The following is a 21,592-nucleotide window of genomic DNA, read 5'->3' on the forward strand; positions in this document are numbered from 1 at the left end:
TGAAAAAGAAGTTAGAAACAGGCTGTTAACAACACAGGTCACACAACTCACAGCCCTCGTTCACAATCCGAGACTGTGAAACCAGTTATCTGCATAAAGCCCCAGGCCCTGGCAGGCGCATGCGTATACAGAAGGACCGCTCTCCCTACCGTGGGGAGTTGAATCCACTGTCCACAGTGATGCTGCTGCTGTCCATGCTGTCCAGCCGGGCTGAGTGGGTGGCTCTCTGGTTGCTGCTGCTATCAGTTTCTTTAGGGGTGAGGAGGGTGAGGTTCTTCTCAAACTTCCTCTGCAAGTCTCTTTCCTTCTCCCTCTCCAGGAGCCACTGCATGGTGCCCACGTCATCTCTGTTTTTCTCCTCCTCTGTGTTTTTGTTGGCCCCCTCCTCGGAGTCGTCATCGTCAGAGACATTGTAATAGTCAAAAGAGGCCTCCTGGTTCCCTCCAGAGTCCTGTTGACGCTGGGACGGAGGCATGGCTTGGGCTGCAGATGTCCCAAGGGAAGGTTCCAGTTTCTCACAACGGCCTGGCAGTGTGTCAGCAGGTGACTTCGGGTGAGATTTGAGGAGGGACAAGCTAGACTTGTGATAGCTATTCACAGACAGGGTGCTGTGTAGAGGTTTGAACAGTGTGTCCTTGCTGAATATTTCTTTCCTTTTGTCCAGGCTGCTGGGTTCTGCACTATGATGTTGGACAAGACGGCCATTGGCCAACCCCTCTGGCACACCACCAGAGGCTGCAGGGCCCCCTCCTGGCCCTTTTGGTGACTCCTCCTTGTGCCCGACAGGTTCCCTGGAAGAATGGGGAGTCTGCCTCTCAACTGGAGACAGCTTTTTTACCCCCTCCACCAAGGTCAAAGTGTCATGGTCCTCCTTATTCTTCCCTAAAGGGGACGGTGCGGTGAGCACAGTCTCACTCGAGGTGTTGCACTGAAAGTAGTCATCCACAGCTGTTTTTGCCGGACAAGGGCTGAGTTCCCCATAGGACGGCATACTCTCAGGGGTTTTGCCTGGCTCCAAAAGGCTACAAGCACTAGAAGGTTCCTTGCTACCACCAACTATTTCTGGAATGCACACCTCTTTATAGCTGGCAGAAGGAATATGAGCCCTTTGATGACCAATCGTTTGCGCAGGCCTTAAAGTACTGTCGTCAATGTATGACTGGCTGGGTGTCTGGTCATCTTGGCTGCAGCCTTCAGCCAGGTCTTCCGGAGTCCCGAGTGAAGAAGCGCCCAGGGGGCCTTTGGAGTTATCCATCGACCTGGATCTCTCCTTGGCCTTGTTGGACCTCTCGTTCCTGGACCTCCGGTCCTGGGTATGGCTGTGGCTTCGGTGCACTTTGGAGTGGGAGCTTCCCCTGGAAGGTTCGGGAAAGGGCATCTCCGTTCTCCTTTTGGCCAGTTCGCCAGACACATCCCATTCTGGCGTCATGGGGAAATGGGACTCGATCACGTTTGTGTTGCTGTGCATGATGAAGTTGTCTCCTTTGTGTTCAATGATGAAGCAGCCCTCTCTGGGGGCCCTGGTTAGAGGGTCGCAAAATTCATACTCCCTCTCACCGGGGATATCCAGATGCGAGCCATCCGAAGGATCTCCTTTGGACACTCGCGTCTTGCTGTGTGACCGAGACTTCCCGTGGGACTTTCGGTGAGTCCGGCTCTTTTTACTCCTTCCACTGTGGTGGGCGGAGGACCCGGCTTTGCTCCGGTGAGCTTTTTCTTCTTCAAGTTTCTTCATCAGTGCAGTGTGCCTCATGACATTTTCCACCGTCAAGTCTGGGTTGATACGCCGGATGATCTCCATCTCCACTTCCCGGGGGATAGTCGTGGGCGTGTCCTCGTCTCGCAGAGGCCACTCCTCGGGAGGAAACTGTGCAGAGAAATTGGCCAGCTGTTTGGTCTTGTCTTTTTTAAAACTCAGCCGGAATAACTTGAGGCCGAATTTTTTGGACTGCTTTTCACCATCTTTAGGTTTCGAGAGAGTTTCCGTCTTATAGGAGAAGTTTATAGTGCTTTTGCTTTTTTCAGTGGGTGGCACCTGGCAGAGCGGAGGAGGGCAGTAGGGGTCTTTGCAGTCCTTGGGGGGCTTCCTCTGCAGAGTGGAGGCATGCATGCTGTGCACGTCTTCTCGGCAGCAGTGGCAAGAGTCGCAGTGCTTTCTGGGTAATGTCCTTTCCCTGACACAGCCTGAGGCAGAGGGCGTTATGGTTCCTGGTTGTGGAGAGGTACACTGAGACCTGTCAGGTACCCTCTCGTCCAAGTGGTACCACTTACTGTTAGTTCTTATGAGGGAAGGAGTAATGAAATAAGTCTGTGGGGTCACAATGAAATAGCCATCCGGAGTCGGATAGATTTTCCTCTCCCGTACCAGTGTGTTTAGGGTATGCCGTAGAATTTCTTGGCTTGGGGTTGGAACACCTAAGAACAAAAACAGAGATGCTTGTGAGAGGGGGAAGGGTCAGGCTGTGGATCCCCAGTTTTCAGAGTCCTATTAACATTGCCAAATTTGAAGTATCACCTCATGGCACGTAAGCAGGCTTCAAAGGTGTTTATTATGTTTAGTGTGAATCCCAGTTTTCTCTGCTGACTCCTATGAATATTACCACCTAGGAGTGAAAAAGTGTTAAAACAGGAAGAGGCCTGGGGATGAGATGGGTGGAAGGACTCTTTGCCCAGCATGTGTGAGACCTTGTTTGGGTTCCATGCCCAACATCGGGGCAATTGCTGCAAGAGAGAGATGGAAGTTAGAGTGTTTAGCTTGCTACCGCTACAAAGCTTTTCTTGAGCATCATGAAAGAGAGATTATCTTGTGAAGGACAGGAAAATGACGAAAACTGATATAAAATTTCAGAAAATATTTTTTTCCAATGAAATCGCCGAAGAAGGGAGGTTAAAACAACTCAATATCATATATACACATATGATATATACCATATATATCACAGGCTGAAGCACTTTCATATATGCATACATGTATGGAGTTACTTTAAAGTTAATTTTTATAAATTTCATAAAAAGGCAACTAGATTTGACCACTCCTTTTCAAAACTTCTTTCAAGTTTGAGATTATAATTTTATCATTTCCCTTCTCCTTTCTTCCTTCTAAGTATCTCTGTATACCACATCTTGCTCTTTTTTCAAATTTATGGCCTCTATGGGGGCTCACAGAGATTGAATCACCATCTAAAAATCATGCATGGACTGGACCTGGGCCTCCTACACAGATGTAGCAGATGTGCATACAGGTTACCTAGCAGGGGAGCAGGGGCTGACTCTGTTGCTTTCCTTCCAATCCCTTTCCCCTCACTGGGCTGTCTTGTCTGGCATCAGTGGGAGAGGATGCGCCTAGACTTGATGTGCCAGGGTGGGTTGGTACCCGGGAGGGTGGGGAGGGCTTTCCTTCTAAGAGGAGAAGGGGAAGAGGGTGGGACTGGGAGGAGAGGAGAGGGGCTGTGATGAGGATGTAAAGAGAATAAATAAACTGAGAAAAAGAAACAAACCCATGTTCTCCGTTTTCATCCACTGTTATTGTTTATATACACGTAATGTAGAATTCCCAGTTTGTATAACATTATCTATATGTATGCTTTCAGAGGTGACATTTAGTATTGGGTAAAAAAAGTGGTTGCTCTCCCATTGTCAATATTCTTTAGTCACTGGTAGCTGCACCCATAAGCTCTCACTACATGACTACTCAAGCATGAGAAAAACAAGGGCAACAACAATAGACACACCAAAGTAGGTGGGGTAAAAAACATGAGATCTCAACCCTACACGAAGGACTGGACCACTCCAACATGCCTTGTAATTTTGAAATCCACCACTTTGCACTTTGAAAGTGTCTACTGCAGTAGTGACAGTCAGATAAGAATGTTATCCTTGGCAAAAGTTGATGGAAGTGGCTTTCCTAGTGTCTAGCTTCTGCACCCTAATAAGTGCCCACACACACTAATAACTGTCCATACTAAGTGTCCACACACTAATAAGTATCCACTGAGACACTAGTAGTTTGATCACTAAGTCCCAAACATCTGCGTTTGCTTGAACATAAATACAGGGTGGGACACATGTCTCACTGCACCACAGTGTACATAGCTTTGCAGGGTATTTATGTAAACGCTTAGTTAGGCCTTCCCTACCTGAACAGATAGACTCAAGGAGAGAAGTCCTCAGGAGAGCATAGATTCTCCAGGCTGCAGGTTGCTTACTTTATTCTTTGGGTATTCTGCATTTGTCGGCGTCAGGCACATCAAGGGCGGTGATATTTACAGAATTGATCCGAATGGTATAATTTAAAAACAGACCAGATCAAATCATATAAATATTGCCAATAATTGACTAGCAAAAAATGGCGGTTTACATGAGTCAGCCATTACAGTCAAAGCAGTACAAGATGGAGACTGAAAGCTGAGGTTCTGAGGCCAGACTGCTGGATTGGAAACCCAGTCTACCTTTGTAATTGTGTTATTGGTTGGATTGTTCATTTTTCCCCAACTCATTCCCTACTATGGTTCAGATCTAGAATGTTCCCTAAGACTTGTGTATTAAAAGCGTGTTGTTAATGAGAAGGTCTTTAGGTCAATGGGGTCCTCAAAGCGCAGGATGCAACCCAAGCCTCTTCCTCTCTCTCTTGCTTCCAGGCTGTGATCTTACCACAAAGAGCAGACTCCCACAGACCTAAAGGTGCCGGGTCCATCCAGCCACAGGCTGAACCCTTTTCCAAGGATAAACCAAAATGAACCTTTTCTTTTTGCAGGCTTTAACTGTAATGCAAAATTGATGATGCCTCTTCACACCTTAAAATTCTCGTGCCCCCAGTGGTCCCCTCCGACTGACCTTTTCCTGTTTTTGGAGATAGGGTCTCTGCAGGAGTAGTCAAGTTAAAATGAGGTCATTAGAGTGGGCCATAATCCATTGGGAGCAATGTCCTTCTGGAAAGGGGAAAATGACACAGAGAGAGGCATAGGTGGAAGAGAACAAAGTGAAGAGACACAGGTCACAGATGGGCATCCGCAAGTCAAGGAGAGATGCACGGGAAGTAGTCTTCACTCAGAGTTTTCAGAAAGACACAGACACCCCTGCAGACGCCTCAACTTAGGATTTCTGGTTTCCAGAACCATACACTACAACTTTTCTGTTGTTTTCCCTGTACCATCGTAGCATCCCCAGCAGGTGGTAGCATTAAGAGAGCTGGCAACTTAATCTCTGGGGCATCTACTCTCATAGAACTGCTGGGAGTTTACATGGCCTTGGTGCATGCCCAACAGTGTGTACCAGAGACCACAGGCTCAATAAACACTAGCCATAAGTAGTCTCAGCTCTGGGTCAGGACCTATGGGAACCTAGATTAGCTTCCAATGCTATGGTGTAGTAACTGGAGCATCTGGATGAGCAGAGAAGTCTGTGTGCCCTCAGCCTTGCCAAACAATGAAAGTGGGATCTCATGCAGTTGAGTTAGTCTGACATTCTCAGAGAGAGGAAGTGTGTGGGCACAATTGAGCATCCACATCTACTGGTGCTCCATCTTTGGAAGAAATCCCTACCAGGGATGCTCCCATGGAATATTGCTTAATGTAGTTTCTTTTCGATTTATCTTGTGTTGCTAAAGGAAGTTGAGCTACTTCTTTTTCTCAGAGAGAGAGAGAGAGAGAGAGAGAGAGAGAGAGAGAGAGAGAGAGAGAGAGAGAGAGAGAGAGAGAGAGAGAGAGAGAGAGAGAGAGAGAGAATGCCAAGTGTGTAAGAGGCCAGAAGAGGACTTCAGCTCACCTGGGACTAGAGTATTATGTGGTTGAGAGGAGCCTAACCTGTGTGCTGAGTACCTAACTTAGGTCTTTTAGAAGAACAACAAGCATTTTCAGCTGCCAAGCCATCTCTCTAGCCCATGACTCATATTAAGAATAGTCATTACTGTTGGTCTTGGAAAAGGCACAGATTCATATAGAAACATGAGTATAACACAATATATGTTACTCTCCATTAAGAAAAAATTTCTCTAGCTATTCCCAAATAAAGGGACGAGAACTATCTCCGTTTTATATACCTTTGATTTTCAGCTACATCAGTCCATCAACATTTACTTTGGAAACAACAACAGCAAAAGGCCCACAAATATTTCCCCTGCAATACAACCTATTTACACACTTCTACCTTGACTTTTCTGGTTCAACTGAAAGTTGACAATATTTATACTTACCTTACATTTAAACCTTAGTATAGTAACTGATATTTCCAGTCATCTCACTAACCCTGAGTCTACTAGTTCCTCTAGTAGACACTTGCAGGGCTAACCTGCTAAAGTGCTGAGCACTTGCATGCTTTATCATTTCCAAATACTACACCTGTAGTTTACCATGAATAAGAGTTGGTCAAGAACAAAAAATAAGCTCTATAATCTAATAGAACTAAAGCTGCACCTTTCCTCTTTCCACGCCTTTACAGCTTCCAAAGCCAAGGTTGATAGTTAAAGATGCATTGTGACTATGATATTTTTCAAAAACCACATTTTGCTTTAAACCCTCAAATCTAACTAATTCTCAGAACAGAGAACACACATATGTGTGCTTTGGGTGAAACATTTTAGACTAAAAGGTATTTTTATTTTGAGATAGGACCCATGTCCATTGTTCTGACTGGTCTGGAAACCATGGGCTCAAGCAATCTTCATCCATTATCTTCAAGAATACCTGAGACTCCAGGCACATAACGTCATGCCCAGCTTTAGACTGACATGTTTAATGACCTTCATTGTGTTATAATTCTCATTTGTGAAGAACACTGACTGTGTGAGAATTCAGTAAAATGAATCAGAGAGAACATGACATGTTCTGTAGCCAAGTCTAAGCCAGCTTCCACCTCGCATCCAGTCTCACTGTCCTCTATTTGCCTGAAAGACCCGATTCTAACAACTTAACAAGGATTAGCCCGAAGTAACTGAGCGCTTATCCTGGATGAAAGGGTGAATCGTTCTTTAGAAATCTGAAAAATAAGTATTTTCTTAAGATCTCTTAAAAAATATTTCTAGGTAGAGTGTAGTTCTGTGGTAGAAGACTTGCTTGGTACACACAAGGTCCTGGTTCCAGCCTCCAGCATGGCCATAGCTCTCACCACACACACACACACACACACACACACACACACACAAGCAAACATGAGCATGCAATTCGGTATTGGAAACTGGTGCATAGAATTTGTTGAGCTAATTTTCAAAGTTCAGCTCATAGCAGTGGTGGGGGATAGGCGGGGATAGAGCCTGAAGTGGCCACTCCCTATATCTAGGCAGGACTCCCAGTGGTGGGATGAGGACACCAAATCACACAAAACCTTCCACCCAAAGTTTCTCCTGACTCAAGAAGCAGGGGCAAAGATGGAGCAGAGACTGAAGGAATGGCCTACTCAAGATCAAGATCCATCCCATGGGCAAGAACCAATTCCTGACACTATTAATGATATTGTTATGCTTGTAGACATCTGTTATGCTTACCATAGCTGTCCTCTGAGAGGTTCCACCCAGCAGGCAGCAGAAACAGATACAGAGATCCACAGTCAAACATTAGATGGAGCTCAAGAGTGCTGTGGAAGAGTTGGGGGAAGGACTGAGGAACCTGGCGTAGATAGGGACTCCACAGGAAAACCAACAGAGTCAACTAACCTAGATCTTTCGGGGCTTCCAGAGACTGAACCACCAACCAAAGAACATACGAGAGATGGACTTAGCCATTACCCCAACCCCTGCACATATGTAGCAGATGTGCAGCTTGGTCTTCATGCGGGTACCCCAACAACTGGAGCAGAAGCCTACCCTGACTCTGTTGCCTGCCTTGTAGATTCTGTGCTCTAACTGGGCTGCCTTGTCTGGCCTCCGTGGGAGAGGATGCTCCTAGTCCTGCAGTGATTTGAGATGCTAGGGTGAGCTGGTACTCAGGGGAGCCTCCTCGTTCTTGAAGGGGAAGGGGAAGAAAGGATGAGGGGAGGGGCTTGTGAAGTGGGGACTGGGAGGAGAGCAGAAGTTTAAAGAAAAATTTTTTAAAAAAGTATACTATCATTTGTTTCAGTGTCCTTTTTTACTAGGAAACTTAACTCTTTGGAATACAGGTGTCCAAAGTACTGAAAGATCCCATTCGAAACTATCCTCTTTTATTTATTCCTAAAACATGCATCAAATATAAGAATTCAAATGTTTTAATAATGCTTTGTTAGACTTCAACCCCCCCTCTTTTTTTCAAATAGTAAACTACAAAAGAAGTAAACTGTCTTACCTTCAAAACAAAGAAGGTATTAAATACCCTCCAGACTTCTAGTATTGTCGTTGAAAATAGATTTTTCCAGGAGAATTTAAACAATGCTAAGTTCTCAGTGATGTTTTGTCCTGACATAGCTAACGAAAAGCAGCAAATAAAATAAGAAGAAGAAAGGAAAGAGGGCAGGCAAGGCAAGAAAATGTCATTTTTTACGAAATACTAGTTAAATGTTTAGAGCTATTAAGTCAGGCATAATGGTGTGCATCTGTAGAGGCAGATGATTAAAGAGCATTCAAGGCCAGTATGGCCTACACAGTGAGAATGTGTCTCGAAAAACAAAACAAAACAAAACAAAAATTAAAAACAAAAGTAAAGAAGAAAAAAAGAGCTATTACTAAAGAAAGATACAAATAATTATTCCTATGTCCTGGGCCTGGGTTGGTCGATGTTTTCCTATGAAGAGCCAATTAGTAAATCTTGTAGGCTTTGTGAGCCATGTGACCTCCGTTGGCAACTCCTCTGCTCTACCACTATGTCCAAGGAGTCAAAGATAATACAGAGACACCTGTGTTCCATTAAAACGTTATTCACAAGGACAGGTGGTGCGGTCCTTCAAGGCCTGCAGGCTGTGCTTTGTAAAATCTACACGGTGTCCTTGCACATGTCTACCTGGCCAGTAGTCATCAGTGTGCTGCACAGAGGGCAAGGTTTGGTTGGTACCTCTTTACCACAGAAGCTGGCAAAGCAGGTACTTCTTTAAGCATCACCAATTCCTTTTTCTAGGATGTATTGTAACTTTGTGGTACTGTTTGTTGCTCAGCAGGGATGAGCATTTGACTATGGAATACCAGCTCTGTGTTCTTGTCTATTTCTTAGTAACGGGGGGGGGGGGGGGTGCATAGAACTGCTTCTGAGAAAGGCATGTGGCTTCCTGTGAAGCTGTATAAGGAACAATGTGAAGACTTTAAAAGCAGCTGGAGTGTTTGATGCCTGAAGCAGGAGCTTAGATATACAACAGGAAGAAGGGTTTTCGAGTTCCAGGGGGCAGCATTGGCTGAGGACAAGGCTCCCTCATCCCTGGGGATGAGTACATCTGTATTTCTCACTACCAGTGGGAAAAGGTATCGAGCTGCTAGAAAAGGAAGGATGTCAGGAGACACTGAAATGCTGTAACATTTAAGGTTACTCATGGGTTGAAAGGGTAGATTGATATTAGTGTTTGAATAGCATATATAATATAAAAACACTGACGTTTAAAAAGTGGGGAGGGCATGATGGCACACACCTTTAATCCCAACACTCTGGAGGCAGAAGCAGGGGGATCTTAGAGTTCAAGGCCAACCTGTTCTATAGCATGAGTTCCAGGACAGCCAGAGCTACATAGAGAAATCCTATCTTGAAAGAACTAAAAACAAAACAAAACAAAAAAGAACAATAACAAAACAGGGAATGTAAGTGGGGAATATGCCAGGGGAAAATAATGGGAAGGAAATGCAAAGTTTCTTTGAGGCAAAAGGTCAAGTATGGAGACCAGTGATGAAGGGTAATGTTATTAATCTTCATAGAATTGGTTCTTCCACCCTTTCTGTGTGTGTGTGTGTGTGTGTGTGTGTGTGTGTGTGTGCTTTCTACACCTTGACTTTGGGTCAAGGCAAGATTACTGTATCAATGCAATATTCTGCTTTATCAATGCAATATGGGATATGACCAAAAGATCTTTTACCAAGGACATGCAGTACAGGCAGGAAGAGGGCCACTTTCTAAGTCCCAGCTGACTCCTAGGATACCCTCAGACCTAGGACCTAAGTAAATGTTTATTGTTGCATATCTCTGGCTGTCTGTGGTTACTTATCATCCAGTATTACTGTAGCCAAAGCTGATTCAGTCAACAGCTTACATGTCCTAAAGTCTCTTAGAAAGGCTGAATGAACATCAAGTATACCGTGCATTCGTTTTTAACGTGATTCCTACTTCGAAAGTCTAGAAAGAGGGATAATAGTCATCAGGCTGGCAAACTAGCAGCTTAAAAAGTGCTCGGGGCCCATCTATTTACACAGGTGCACACACAGAAAACTGCTTGAGAGATTGCACATCACACGGGATTTTGAGATTCTCTTGTAACATTAGAATTTGCATTGCTGGCTGGGGGCACTGCACTCAGGTGGAATGATGAGGCTCCCACCTTGAGATGGGCCATGGGTGTTCAGTATAGCCCACTCCAAACAATTTTCCCCACTGGGATCATCAATGCCCATTTGCATTGAAGTGGCACTACTGTCTTCACTTCATAATGTTTAAGGAAAAAGAAAAAGAAGGGGCTGGAGAGATGGCTCAGTAATTAAGAACACTGACTGCTCATCGAGACAACCCAGGTTCAATTCCCAGCCCCCATACGGCAGCTCACAACTGTCTGTAACTCCAAGATCTGATACTCTCACACAGACATATATGCAGGCAAAACACCAATACACATAAAATAAAAGATAAGTTAAATAAAAAGGAAAAGAAGTAATTTTTTCCTTTTAAAACTAAGTCTCCATTCATGAAGTAACATCTTATAAGGCGTATTAGTTCATAATATAAACATGGGGGACATATTTATTTTTGACATTATTCATTTCTGTTGCCAAACTCTAAGGACTAAGCATTCTATCTGTTTCTGAGAACTCTGGATTTATATGTTTAAGAAAGGCTCAGCTGCAAATGATGAGTAGACTCTTGGTCATTTTCACCAATTTCTTATGATACTGACTTAATTTTTTCCCTTAAGTATCAAGTTAAAAAGTACTGTATTGGCCAGGCAATGGTGGTGCATGCCTTTAATCCCAGGACTTGGGAGGCAGAGGCAGGTGATCTCTGAGTCTGGTCTACAAAATGAGTTCCAGTACAGCCAGGACTATACAGAGAAACCCTGTCTCAAAACAAACAAACAAACAAACAAACAGAAAATATTATATCAAATTATAAAAATAAACTAAAGTAAGATAAAAGGTACTATACCTATGGTACTATAAAAGATATTATAAGGACTGGCATATTATTATTATTATTATTATTATTATTATTATTTGGGTGAACATATTTTCCCCAGTGTTCCTTTAAAGTCCTAGGGCCCACATCTAGAGCCCATACCCACAGCCCACACCCACAGCCTGCATCCAACAGCACACACCCATAGACCACACCCACAGCCTGCATCCAACAACCCACACCAACAGCCCATACCCATAGGCTGCATCCAACAGCCCACACACACAGCCCACACCCACAGCCCGTATCCCTTTGGAAAGAGCTCCATTCTTTCTTGTTACCTGGGAAACACGTGGTCAGGTGTTCCATCAGCGCCTCCTGGGTGACAGGCTTTCTCGCAGAGTTCATTGCTGAGATGGCCAAGCAAAGGATCTCCCCGAGTGGAATAAACTGAGACTGACTGATGGGGGACATACTGATTGGTGACACATCACCTGCGGGAAGACAAATTTGCAAGTGAGCGGCTTCATTAAAACACCCCACCATTTGTCACACACAGGCCTTCACACATGCATGCCCTCCCGTGCCTCTCCACTATTCTTCGAATTAGGAAGTCAATCAGCTTCGAACACTGATTCGTACCGGGACCACAGTGGACTCCACTGGGGTGGAAAGACTTCCACACACACAGTGGATGCTCAAATAATCTCGGCAAGCAAAACTCCCCTTAAAACCATGAGATCTAGTAACAGTGAGAGTGCTAACGTCTTGTAACAGATGAGGCTCTGAAAAATAATTTTTTGATTTTATTAGTGTGGGGATGCTTTATGAAACGACAGCTGTTCACATTCCAAGAAATGCGTTTGTGGTGAGTAACAGTGACTAGTTCACTCAAACGTTGAGGGTCTTCACGTGTTCGACATCTGCCAGAGGAATCAGGAGCTCAGAAAGAGACGCGTCCCCTCCACAACCGTCTCTGCCTCGGAACAGTTCTATTTGAGAGGACTTTCATCCTGTGCGGAACAATGGTCGGTGGAAGCAACTTAGAGAAGAGCAAAGCAGATGTGAATTTAAGAAGGCTGTGGCTGCCCTGCAGATGATCTCCTGGATGAAGGCAGGGCAGGTTACAGGGAATAGACACCATGACCTTTTTGCCTATTTGCCTGATAGGAGGGATGGTGGGGACAGGGGAGGCTGAAAAGGTGAGAGATGCTGATTCCTTAAGTATCAGCCAGTACCATAAACTTGGCTCTCCGGCTCTAAAATCTTTACAGTTTGCAGATGGTCCAGCTGGGTCCCAAGGATTCCTAGAATTTCCTAAGTATCTCTGGGATGGGGGTTGTTTGGTTTTGGACCTGGGACAAGGCACTGAGGTGCATATTTTACATACCAAAGCAGACCTGGCTCCAGGCTTTCCCAGCATCCTTCGGTCTTTACCTGGCACCCTGAACTTTTATGCCCAGGAACTAAGCTGCCTATCCTGTAGAGGTGCTCTCTCCTCCTCCTCTTCTTCCTCTTCCTCCTCCTCCTCCTCCTCTTCTTCCTCCTCCTCCTCCTCTTCCTCTTCCTCTTCATTTCTCTGTGCATAGCCCTTTCTCTCTTTCTCTTTCCCCTCCCCACAACCCTCTCTTCCCTGGTAACTCCCCTGGGCCTCAATCCTTGGAACCAGTGAACTCACCCTAGAGAAGTTTCCCAGTCAACCTGCCTTATCTAATCTAATCTAATCTAATCTAATCTAATCTAATCTAATCTAATCTAATCTAATCTAACCTGGTTTGAACCAGCTCATTTCACCAGCAGAGAAATAATCCATCAGGATGGCCTCAGAAGAGGAGGAGACTGGGAGAGCAGAGGGGCCAGGTACCTGCTCCTGACAGCTGACTGCCACCTGTATTATACTTAACTCGGTAAGATTTTACTACAAAAGAAGATATACCAAAAGGATGAAAACAAATAGTAGAATAGACTTCCTGTGGCCTCCTAACTTCAGTTACTGATCATGTTACCTAAAACATCCTTTTTCTTTTAATTTATGTATGTATACGCATATATGTGCATGCATATATGCATGTGTGTGCAACACCCATGGAGGTCCCAGGAACTGGAGTTACAATAAGCCACCCATGTGGGTGCTAGGGACTGAATCCAGATCCTCTTCTGGAGGATCTTTTCCTGGTCTTCACTGCTGAGCTATCTCTTTTTTTTTTTTTTAAGATTGATTGATTGATTGATTTTATGTGAATACACTGTAGCTGTCCTCAGATACACCAGAAGAGGGCATCAGATCCTATTACAGATGGTTGTGAGCCACCATGTGGTTGCTGGGAATTGAACTCAGGACCTCTGGAAGAACAGTCAGTGCTCTTAACCGCTGAACCATCTCTCCAGCCCACCCCCCTTTTCTTTTTCTTGTTGTCTCTTGAGAATGCTTTCTCAAGTAATAAGCCAACACAGCTGGTCCAAGCCAAGGCTCAGAGCCAGCCTGTAACGTTAAGCCATAGCCTCTCCAGAAGACATAGGGCAGCCCAGCCTCCCTGCTGTCAGAGCGTCTAAAGCTAAGCTGAGCTACATCTTCCAGGTTGTAGAAGAGTACAGAGGGTTCCAGGGGAAGAACTTGACCCCAACTTCGAAATGATGTAAGGAATGGAATTAGGCAACGGAGCTGGAGATCCCTGAGTGTTGGGCTAAATCCAGAAACCGTATTGGTCAGAGCAACAGACACACAGTGTCCGACACTTGGGGCTTGTGTCCCTCTCTCAGCCCAGTCCAGTTCAGTCTCTGCTCCCCAGTGCATCACTAGGGGGCTCCATCAGCTCCGCTATGACTCCGGATGAGCAGGAGCAGGTGAGAGTACTTAGGAACCAAATCTAAATTTGGAAAAGGCCCAAGGAGACTTTTTAAAGAATCAGCAGGACCTAGGAATGGATCTAACATAGAACCCACAGACTCCGGAACTGTCCTAAAGCAGAGCTCCCTGAAGAGCTTCTATAATATCTGGTGGAGGAGCAGAAGTGAGAAAGGAATCCAAGGGATTTACAGTTCCTACTAGGTAAATCAGGTTTGCGCATTGGGTGGGCAGGGATGCTTAGACCACACCACACACTCAAAAACAAACAGCAAAAACACCTGCTGAATTGTGTGCGGAGGACTATCTGAGTGGGCAGGCACACAGCAGTGTATTTAAGCTCTTTTTTTTTTTTTTTAAAGGATACACAGTTTCCAAACACAATCTTATTTAAAAGCACAAGTGAACTTGCGCTGATACTGAGAAGCCCAGGTGGGGGGGTGGGCAGAGCCAGAGCCCTCCAGGCTCTCTTTAATCTGACTTTGACTCAGAGGTGCTGTAGCTTGCATTTTCTCTGAGTTATAACTCGAGCTACAGGGACCTCAAAGTCTTCTGGAAGAAGTCTAACAGTCGGCCGTAAGGAGGATGGGGTCTGCCACCAAAGGGAAAACCCAAAGCAGATTCGACCACCTTTGGAGCCTTCAAAAAGTAGGAAGTTCTCAGAAGACCAAGCTGCAGAGGCACTAAATATAACTGCTGGAAATGTAGGTTGGAATGCTCTGTGATTTTTGTGTAGATTACAAAAGGCTTCTCTACACAGATGCCAATTAGCAACATCAACTAGTTCCTGCGTGTCCTTCTGCTGCACAGTTCATTTCTGTGCATCCTAGGTAACTTCTTGTTCGCCGAGCCCCACCGTGAGAGGCAGAAACTGTGAGCACGCCTCAAGTATTTGTGAAAAAAAAAAGAAGAAGAAAAAAACACGCTCACTTCACTATAACAATGAATAAGTACAGTAACTTTTAAAGTGGGATACAGAAGAAAATGAAATGGGATGTTCTAAACATGAGTCTCCTGGCCATCTTATCATTATCCTGCATTAAGAGCATTACTTCCCTCTCCACATCCATTCCCAGGTCAATCCACACCATCTGTACCAGCGCTCCCTTGCACACCGTCTGTACCAACACTCCCTCGCACACCCTTGCACACCATCTGTACTAGTGCTCCCTTGCATTGGTCCCTGAACTCCAGCTGCAAAGCCACGTCTCCCACATGCCCACTCCTACTGAAAATTTCCCATCATCTCTCACCTGGTCTGTTATAATAGCTTCACGGTGTTCAGGCTTTCTTCCTTGGTTTTTAATAGCTCCTTTCTACAGAGCAGCCAAAGTCCTCTCGTAAGAAATCATAAATCATGCCATTTCACTGCATTAAAACCCCACAGCACTGCCTTTGACACTTGCAGAGAAATCTGATTCCTTATGAGTTTTACAGGATCTGCAGAGCTCTATGTACCCACCTCTGTGGGGTCAACCCTGCCTCCCCCCTTTCTCATGACAGGCTCACGAACTTGTTCTTGCATCCTGCCAGGATGTTTCTGAACTCAGGCAAAGTCTTTCAGTGTGTGTGTATATCTGTATATATGTCTGTGTGCATACATGTTTCAGTGTGTCTTAGTATCTGTGTGATTATGTGTGTGTGTCTATTTGTGTGTGTGTGTATGTATGTGTCTGCTTATGTCTGTATGTCTGTGTCTCTGTGCCTCTGTGTCTGTGGGATTGTATGTGTTTGTATGTGTGTGTGTCTGCATGTCTGTGTGTATTTGTTTCTATGTGTGTATGTCTGTGTGTGTCTGTGTGCGTATGACTCTATGTGTGTGTATGTGTGTCTGCATATGAGCAGGCTTTTGGACACAGGTGGTTCTGCAGTGGACTTTTACAGGACTTGTCCCTTGTCATCACGTACATCACAAGTGAAAAGTCATAGCCTTAGGGAGCCCCACTCAGACCACCCAAGGCAGTGCTGTCCTTGCTCTCTGAACGTGTTTGTGTGCTCATGTTTACCTATTACTGTCTCCTCCACTAAACACAAGCTCTACAAGGAAGGGAACATGAACACCCGTTCCCAGTACCTACAACAATGCTCTGCCCACACTAGATACCCACTGCATGTTTAGCAAACAAATACTTTCTAAATAATATAATAATATAAGGAGTACTTTTAAAAAACCAATTTTAAGCCGGGCAGTGGTGGCATACACCTTTAATCCCAGCATTTGGGAGGCAGAGGCAGGCAGATTTCTGAGTTCGAGGCCAGCCTGGTCTACAGAGTGAGTTCCAGGACAGCCAGGGTTACACAGAGAAACCGTCTCAAAAACAAACAAACAAACAAAAATTTAATTCAGATTTTAGTAAGCAATTACGAACAGAGACTAAATACACTAAATCATTGATTTTTCAAGATTCCCCCTAATTAATTTCATGACAGTTGCCCCCCCCCAAACACAGTATTTATCATAGAAAAATATCATATATTAGGTGAGGTTTAGAATATGCGTTTAAGATCTGGTAAAGAGATCCATCAGATCTCAACACAGCAAAGCACCTTCAAAGTTATCAAGATTTTCTTCGGATCTTATATCAACATGATTGATGAGCCAACTAGTCATGCTTAAAATATGCCACTAGGAAATTCCTCCAAGTGCTGGAGAGTCAGTTTAGCAGTGAAGAGAGCTTGTGACTCTTGCAGATGATCCAGGTATAATTCCAAACACCCATATGGTGGCTCATAATCATCTTTCACTCACGTTCCAAGGGCTCTGACACCCTCCTCTGTTCTCTGTGTGCACCAGACACATGTGTGTGCAGTGTACGTTGATACATGCAGGCAAAGCACACATACACATAAAATAAAAATAAATCATAGTTTAAAGAAAAAACAGAAAATTCTTTCAATAACTACTCCCCGCTTATTTTTTTCAAAGACAAGAAACAACAAATACTGTTAAAATACATGACTCAAAGATACCAGCATTTTGCATAAGCTATGAATTGTAGCTTACTTGTCTGTATTTTTATTTTTACTTTATTTATAGATGTTATGTATGAATGCTACATGTGTGGTTACCCTCAGAGGCCAGAAAAGAGTGTTAGAGTCTATGGAGCTGTTAAAGGCAATTGTGAGCCACCTGATGTGGGTGCTAGAAATGGATCCTTTGGAAGAGCAGTAAGTGCTCTTAACCACTGGGCCATCTCTCCAGAGCCCTACTTGCCTATAATTCATAAATTAGATTTTTCTACTGTCAGAATGTGTTTGAACGTAGTTAATGAAAGTCAAGCTCATGGTACTTTGTGGGTTAAAGAATTCTTTCTGAGAAGCTACCACTTCACCCCACCATACCAGAGAAACAAAACAAAACAATATGAGTAACTAGACGTTATTGTAGCTTTATGGCTCAGTGAGTAAGAGCACTGACTGTTCTTCCAGAGGTCCTGAGTTCAATTCCCAGGAATCACATGGTGGCTCACAATCATCTGTAATGGGATCCAAGGCCCTCTTCTGGTGTATCTGAAGACATTGACTGTATTCACATATATAAAATAAATAAACCTTTTTTTTAAAAAAAAAAAATCTACTTAAATATTTAAACAGTCCTTGGGGTACAAAAGCCCTAACTAGGAGAATTCATAAAATATCAAACTCAGAGTAAGCATTCAATGTATTTCTCCTAAGTGAACTGATAATGAGCTAAGACCAGAAAATGTTCCAGTCGTAAAGGAAGAAGAACATTTAATGTTTAAAGTGGGTCAGTCAAATTGTGGACAGTTTTCTAATACATTACTCTGTAAGTTGGTTAACATGAGAAAAGATAAGTTAGTGGGATGAATGAGGAGAGCCAAAGATGATCCCCCTATCATTAGAGGCAAGGAAAAAACCTGCAGAGCATAAAGGGTCATGCTGACCAAGCACGGGGAGCTGGTAGCTCTGGGGCTCAACTGCAACAGGCTGGGGTGGATGAAGAGAAAAGCTGAAACCTGATCCTGGTAGACTAGAAGGCTTAGAACTTATTCTCACAAATCAAGGTAACTCCTGTGTTTCATGGGGTCATATTGTGACATGCATGTGTGAGAATCACTCACGGGTAATTGCAGAATAAAGTGGTGCTGACGACTGCCACCCCCACATCAACCAGAAAAGCCTGACCCAACAAGACACCCGAGATGCACACCAGCTGTATCTTCTTGTCTATGTGTCTACAGTCTTCACTTTCCCCTTGGAGAAATGTCAGTAACTAGCACATACACTTTTTACTCTCTGTTTTATCTTCCTACTTCGGTCCAGTTACTTTAGTTGGAATTATTCCCTTCCCCAACCCTGTCTCTCCCCCAGAGTAACCATCGATTCAAGAACTATGCAGTGGCTCTCAAATACCTTTAGGCACTCAAGCTCCAAAAGTATTCTTATTGGTGTTCTTTTTCAGGGGGAGAGGGTATTTAAAAGTAATACATAATACACTACAATAAGACCTATCTTTTATGATCAGTCCTTAATTTTAGGCTTGCTTCACTCATGACCTTTGCATACAAGAAAGACTACACAACTCTTGTAATATTTGTGACAATTTACATTCACACACACATTGCCCCTGGACAATAGAAAAGGCTTTCTAAAGAATACCTATGCCAGAAGCATATACACCTATCTCAGTACACCTTTAAAAACCCTTCTCTATACAACTGTGCAAGACAAGGAAAGTTGTAATTTTTCAATGAGCATTCACAGTTGTGTACAATCAGTTTGCCACCATGAATCACACACACACACACACATACACACACACACATGAGCACACACTCTTGCACACACAGAACCTTTATTTACTATCAATTATTCTGTTTCTCCATGTTCTATTTTTCAGTGTAAATGTTCATTTATTTTCTAGTGTGGGTTGAAGAGCTTCTTCAATTCTTCATGTAATTCATATCCCAGAGTCTAAATTCACATACCACATTCCAATTCTAAACCATTAGTGGGAAACTGAGCTGTATAGAATTGGGACACGCCTATTCTCTGGAGATGGCATCAGGAGATACACAGCTAAGAACCCACTTGCCTTTTTCTTTTTGAATATCATGTGATAGTCTTCACATTTATCAGATATATGTTGGGAGGGCATCTATGCCACAGTGTACACTGATGTGGAGATCACAGGATAAACTCCAGGAGCCAGTTCTCCCCTTCCACCACGTTCTTCCTGGGACTGTCAGTGCTGGTGGCAAGGGCTTTCACCAACTGAGCCCTTTTACTGGCCCAGAATCTGGTCGCTTACGACAGATATAGTTAATTGTCTAGGAGCCTGTTTCCTTGTCTTAAAACAAGGGTTAGGTGGAATTATAACAGTAATTTCTTCATGCTCCAAAGGTCTAGGATTCTCTATTACTTCAGCAGGATTTGGGCAAAAGAAAATAAAAGAAAATCACAATACAATTCTCATGCCCAGCTGTATTTCCAGGTATTGTAAAAATTACTTCATACTTACCTGACCTGGTAGAGGCTTTCAAAAGAAATGGCTAAATGTGTCAGCTATCATATTTTTTTCTTGCATAATAAAGCCTTCATAGTTCTAACTCGGGTCTGACCGAGGTTTGCTCCTCAGGACTAACGTGCTCTTCCCCGCTCCTCCAGTCTGCCAAAATGAACACTGGAGTTAAAATTATGGGTACCAGTAAAATTACCACATGCAGCAGATATGGCAGCTCCTCATAAAACATCTGAAACGTGCTTCTGAGATGCTTAGCGCCCACAGGGATGAGGCAGCTCAACTCCCTTCAGCAAAACGTGCTACCTTTGCCAAGTTTTATCTCAGATGCCCCTGGGTGTGGGGGGAAATCATCCGCTCTCTGAGGTTACAGTCAAGTGAACAACTTCTCTGATACCGTAGCATCAGATGAATCTTGTGTTTTACGATTTAATTCAATTTATTAACCTCAATTTTATGTATAAATGCTGCTTGGTTCTTTTAACAGAAGGTCTACTACAATATTGTCCCAAAAGTTCTTCTGGAAAAACACATATCCCTTTCCTACGTCCGCTCACGAAGACCTCAAGCAGCCTTCTGAGGGGACGGAGCATATGGCTTCCATTAGCTCGCAGGCTGCTGAGAAGAGGTCTCTTTGAAACCAGATTACTATATACTTGACTTTTCAACTGTTTGTACTGAAATCTGAAAGAAAGCGGGCATTGAAAACGGCACTTTTACTAGTTTAGCCTAAGTTTGTTTTAAAATGCCACCAACTTCAAAACTGTGAGGCTGGGTCCTCCTTGCACTAGGCAACGAAGGAAACTTGACATTTAACAACAGGAAAAGGTTTAGAATTTTTAGAACTTCTATGACAGCCTCTCTAGGGGTTTCTAATGCTTAATTTCAACCCTAATAGTTCTCTGACACAAAATCCAATTCTAAGATTATTTGAGGAAACTATCTGAACTCAAAAGGTAATGTGTGTGTGTGTGGGGGTGTTCCTATTGCTAATGCTGGAGTTAATCTTGCCATTGGCTATGACTTCCTCAGACACTGCTAATGAGAGCAGGGGTAAGCGCAGTCATGGTGACTCAAGAACACACACACCAAAACGTGTTGATGTCCTCATGTTATTCGGAATGTTCCACTCATGTCTGTATGATGTAGAAAGGTGTAGCTGGTGGAGGAGATGAATTCACCTTTCTAGTTTCTGAGCTTCCATTGGCTGCCTGAGTTATACTCTTGCTACTGAGACTTGACTATTATTGGAAAACTGTCATAGAATACAGAAAGCTTTAAAAAAAATCATAGAGAAAAGCTATTAGGGGACAGCAGTGTGTGAAAGTTCCCTCCATATAATGAGAAGCAATGGCTGGCACCCGTCCTAATCTTAACACTTTGGACAACTTGGCCATTTGCTATGTAGATTTATAGGTGAAGAAGCAGAGTGGGACCAGGAGCTACACACTTCAGTTCACCACATCTTTGCTAAAACTCCATGTTGGAAGCAAACCACCAAGATGTGGGAGAAATTAGGGAGTAGAAACCAGCAGACTGCTGCTTACATACCATGGGCTTGAGTATTTCATGAATGAAAGGGCCTACACCCAAGGACAAGATCAGGCGTGGCTCTGCTTTCTACTAAGATGTTGGTGACAAGAGCCACTCTCTGTTCTCTACTCCCTGACCCAGAATTAAATTAAAGCCATTCACCACCTGAGATAAAAAATCATGATAAAATACTAATCTTGGCCAACAACAACTAACACAGTCTCTTGGATATCATATAGCTCTATGGGCTCATAGCTAACATGTGTCCCACAGAAGAGGGAGTCTTCCTCAAGAGCGAGCACCTCAAGTAGAATCAAATATAAATTCTTAGTGGAAGCCACCATCTAGATCCCATCTATGTCCACCATCCAGACAATCCCTGCCTGTTCGTAAAAATACATCAGATGTTCTAATTTCTATTGATGAAAAATTTTCAATGATAATTTAATAAAGTGGCCTATATTTGCAGGGGTATTCTCAGAGTTAAAATCCCCGAGGCTTGGTCCTAGCCTCTGTCTTCTGGCTTCA

The 21,592-nt window shown here is 43.8% G+C and overlaps 1 protein-coding gene across 11 annotated transcripts in view; it reads right to left on the reverse strand.

Moving 5' to 3' along the window:
- The window catches only part of Stox2 (storkhead box 2), a 251,385-nt gene that overhangs the window by 12,045 nt on the left and 217,748 nt on the right, over positions 1 to 21,592 (reverse strand). For 10 of the 11 annotated variants that reach the window (XM_031339741.1, XM_031339740.1, XM_031339750.1 and 7 more), the window contains 2 exons: positions 11,546 to 11,698; positions 150 to 2,415 (listed from right to left, as the gene is read on the reverse strand). In XM_031339741.1, the coding sequence (XP_031195601.1) occupies positions 150 to 2,415; positions 11,546 to 11,698 (2,419 nt within the window). Of the gene's footprint in view, positions 1 to 145; positions 2,416 to 11,545; positions 11,699 to 21,592 lie in introns of those variants that run through there. The other variant, XM_031339749.1, reaches the window with a different exon arrangement.

This window comes from Mastomys coucha, unplaced genomic scaffold (assembly GCF_008632895.1).
Source record: "Mastomys coucha isolate ucsf_1 unplaced genomic scaffold, UCSF_Mcou_1 pScaffold22, whole genome shotgun sequence".
In the NCBI taxonomy this organism is placed as follows: domain Eukaryota; kingdom Metazoa; phylum Chordata; class Mammalia; order Rodentia; family Muridae; genus Mastomys; species Mastomys coucha.